The sequence below is a fragment of the Apus apus genome, chromosome 1, assembly GCF_020740795.1.
Source record: "Apus apus isolate bApuApu2 chromosome 1, bApuApu2.pri.cur, whole genome shotgun sequence".
NCBI classification, from domain to species: Eukaryota; Metazoa; Chordata; class Aves; order Apodiformes; family Apodidae; genus Apus; species Apus apus.
Window position 1 is genome coordinate 106,271,710 of NC_067282.1, and position 4,131 is coordinate 106,275,840.

At 49.2% G+C, this 4,131-nt stretch overlaps 1 protein-coding gene across 1 annotated transcript; it reads left to right on the forward strand.

The window, feature by feature from the left end:
* The first annotated feature begins 566 nt into the window (after positions 1-566).
* Positions 567-2,886, forward strand: NR0B1 (nuclear receptor subfamily 0 group B member 1). Its single transcript, XM_051608474.1, has 2 exons — positions 567-1,157; positions 2,368-2,886. The coding sequence occupies exons 1-2, from the start codon at positions 587-589 to the stop codon at positions 2,610-2,612; spliced, it is 816 nt and encodes a 271-aa protein (XP_051464434.1). The 5' UTR covers positions 567-586; the 3' UTR covers positions 2,613-2,886.
* The last annotated feature ends 1,245 nt before the right edge of the window (positions 2,887-4,131 follow it).

A 4,131-nucleotide genomic window follows, 5' to 3' on the forward strand; every position in this document is an offset into this window, starting at 1 on the left:
GTGAGCTGCCGTCCACATTCAGCCCTGCCCTGCTCAGACAAGCCCTGGATAAGATAAACCGAGCCGGGGGGGCGAAAAGAGCGGGACGGGCGTCCCGTGGCTCCACACTACCCGAGGCGCGGGACGTTCGCCCGTTCATCACGCCGCAGCCTGTAGGCAGGGGAGGCCGGCTCGCCAGCTCCCTCTAGGCATGGCTCTGACGGGAAAGAGGAGGAGGGTTTGGTTTGGGTTTTTTTTTTTCCTTTTTTTTCTCTTCATCCCCCCCTCCACTTCCCCCCCCCTCTCATTTACAGCCAGTAAAGAGTGTCTGCCCCTTTGAACCGCTAGTACAGCGACTGCGGCAGCACACGGACACACACACACTCACAAACACAGACAGCCGCCGGCTATAAATAAGTTAAGAGCCGGACAGAGGGTGAGCAGTTCGCGCTTCCCAGCGGACAGAGGCGGTAGGAACCTCTGCCCCGCCGGGCCTCCCAGGCGGCTAAGCCCGGCCGGCGCAGCCCCTGGGTGCCGTAACCCGGGGTGCCGTGCCCGGGGTGCCGTGCCCGGGGTGCCGTGCCCGGGGTGCCGTGCCCGGGGTGCCATGGCGTGCGCGGAGCGCTGCCGCTGCTGCGCGGGCGGCAGGCGGCACACCAGCATCCTCTACAACATCCTCCGGAGCGAGGAGCGGGCGTCGTCGCCGGCGGGGCAGGGGCTGAGGCGGCGGCAGGCGTCCCGCGGCTGCCCGTGCGGCTCACGGCGGCGGGTGGCCCTAAGGAGCCCGCAGGTGGCATGCAAGGCGGCCTCGGCCGTGCTGGTGAAGACGCTGCGCTTCGTCCAGAACGTGCCCTGCTTCCAGGAGCTGCCTCTGGAGGAGCAGCTCCTGCTAGTCCGCAGCTGCTGGGCGCCCCTGCTGGTGCTGGGGCTGGCGCAGGACCGGGTGCACCTCGAGACGGTGGAGAGCGCGGAGCCCAGCATGCTGCAGCGGATCCTCACCACCCGGCGGCACGGCGAGCAGCCCCCGCCGCGGGGACACGGCCTCAGTGGCGGCGGCCCGCACCTGCCCTCGGCCGGCGGGATTCAGGCTATCAAGGGCTTCCTGGCCAAGTGCTGGAGCCTGGATATCAGCACCAAGGAGTACGCTTACCTCAAGGGAACGGTGCTTTTCAACCCGGGTGAGTGAGAGGGCAGGGCGGCGGGGGCCGATTCCTCACGGGGAGCCGGAGGGCAGGCGGGGAGCGGCGTAACGGGGAGAGCCCACCTGTATGCCCCGCGAAGCGGGGCGGACCCAGGGCTTTTCCTCAGGGGGAAGGAGGTGGTGGAGGACGGGGACGCGGGAGCAGGATTCACCCTACTGTCCCCTCCTCACGGCCGGAGCCGGCAGGCCGGCAGCCGCCAAGAGCCGCTCCGCCCGCTGTTACCCGCTGGAGGGGTCCGGCTGCGGGTGGATGGGGGGTCCCGGGGGCTGGCGCTTTCCGCAGAGGCTTTCTGCGAACAGAGAAAACCGAGGCAGTCGCTTAGGGAATATTAGGAGTCCGCAGCGGTTCTTTGTTCGTACCCGAGCGGGGCTCCTGGCGGCGTCTCCTCAGGGGCAGGCGGCTGGAGCGGAGGGACAGGGACACTCCCCGCCGCTCCCGGTCCAAGCGTGTGCCCGCCGCCAGGGCTGCACGCCGTGGAAAGGAAACGAGAGAAGGCTCAGGACTTTCCAGAACAAAGTGCTGTTTCAGCTTCGTGTGGAGCATTTATGATGGGTTTTCTTTTTTTTTTGTTCCATCTCTTTTCGTGGGGACTTCCAGAAATGCAGCTCTAGTAGGTGATGATCGGTTAGAATGAAAAGGGGAAATTCTGCGCTTCCCGTCCTTCCGTATCCTTACCGTGGTTCATCAGGAAACCTTCAGTCATACGTTGGGTTTAATACTTCTTCCACTTGTAATATGCAGCTACTCAGAAACAGCTGACAAAAGATGCCTTAAATGTGAATAATGCATTTTGCAGAAGTGAACAAGTTAACAAATTATTTTTATGGTCTCCCAGACTGTTTACAGATTGTGTTTGCCACTCTAGAGGTGTTTTGGAGAGCGGTCTTCAATCAAAGTTTGTGTTTTATCAGCTAATTGATTTAACACTTAAGTGAATGTCAACAAACTTTGTATTTCAGGTTTGTGTAGTGAAGAGTTTTGGGCGTCCAGAACACCAGTATGATTTTGAACTGCCATATAAAATTTAGCATGTTGATTTTGCATACAATAATTCCTCTAGCAATTTTATTTGTTTTATTCTTGAGTGATAAATACACTCTGTAAGCTATTAGTATTTGTTCTGTAAAAGTAGTGTTGTTTTATGAAGAAAGACTACCTAAACAAAATAGTTTATTTTTCTTTTCAGATCTACCTGGCCTGCAGTGTACGCAGTACATTGAAGGACTGCAGAGGGAAGCACAACAAGCTTTAAATGAACATGTCAGACTTATTCACAGAGGTGATGAAGCCAGATTTGCCAAGCTGAATGTTGTTCTATCCTTGTTAAGATCTATCAGTGCTAATGTTATTGCTGAATTATTCTTTAGGCCCATCATTGGAGCAGTGAACATGGATGACATGCTTTTGGAAATGCTTTGTGCAAAATTATAAAGGCATGTAAAACAATAAGTCCAGTTGAAAGGGAGCCCTGAAGCAGAATAGTGTAAAGTACTGTAAATAAACTAACTTATTGTTTTTACATAGATAGTATTTTTGTATTCCGTAATAAAATATTCTTCAAGTTCTGAAATTTTTAGTAAACACTGTGGTTTTGGAATAAGATTACAGTTATCAAAGCAAGCAGTTGTGAAGAATGTTCATATCCAAAGTCAACATTCTTTTACGATGTCTCTAAATAAAGATCATACTTACTATATTGTACTTTAAGGTGAGTAATTCCTGCCTTTTCAAAATAAGCAGCAGTCTGGGTTTATATTTAAAGCATAGCTGGCATATAGAAAGGGGAAATGATCAAGTAATTTAATTTGCATATTCAGTAATATTAGTATAGGGTACACAATTTGCTTGTAGTTCAAATAATGACTCTATCAAAGGCTTACTGCAGTCAGCAAGTGACTTCTATTGACTTCAATAGGCTTGAAGTCTATAAAGAATATTAAAGAAAATATTCACTATAGGGAAGAAAATTGGAAATATTTTGAGGCTTGATGAACCTTGAAGTTGCTTGGCCAGTTCTAATACTTGCAGTACAACATTTGATTCCAACATGTGTTGAGCTCCAGGAGAATAAAGTAACTCTCTTCCCTGATACAACAAGCAAACAAAACACCTCTGAAAATATCCAAACAGCAAGTGTTGAATAGGGTCAGGAGAAATGGTGTGAATTGACACTTTGCTTCACTTTTCATTTAAGTAATTGGTAGCTGGGATTTCTGTAGCCAGATTCTTCAGATTACTTATTCCTATTGAAGTACAAAACTATTATGCTAACACATAGGGTACCATTGGTACCTCCATGAGAATGTCGGCTAGCATGAAGATGTCTTTGAAGACATCTTAATTAAACATTGAGCTTACACATTTTTTTAATTTTTTTTTTCTTGAATGTGATCCTTGCTCCCAAAGTAGTTGTGTTTTTGTTGAAAAAAAATAAATTCCTCTTTTAGAAGTAAAATCAGAATAGGAAAATAAATGGTTTAAGGGGAATTTGTTTTATGGTTTTCCTTTCTCTGCATGCAGTTTTCTAGCCTTTCCCTTGGGGAATATTGGTAAAAAATTGAGAGGGAAGTGCGAGTGTTCCTGAAATAAAAGATATCAGTAACTACAAATTATTCACCACTAACAATAAGAGGTGCTTTTTAAGAAACAATAAAGTTGAAGCAGTTACTGTGCTTAATAGTGGGGGGGGGAGGAACAAGTCAGAAAACTTTTCTTTTGCTGCCACCTTGCGCAAAGGATAATCACAGCTCTTGCATTCGGGTAAATGAGCAGCAGGGGGGACTCTTGTTGCTTTGTACCTACCCTACCTTTGGAGAGGTAGCCAAGCATTCCTAGGGGGACAAATTAATCCATAAGTATTATCACTGAGATCTGTATTGCCGTGTCAGTAAGGATCTCATCATGGAATAGGGTACTGTAACCGAGCAAACAAAACAAAGCAAGTAACACA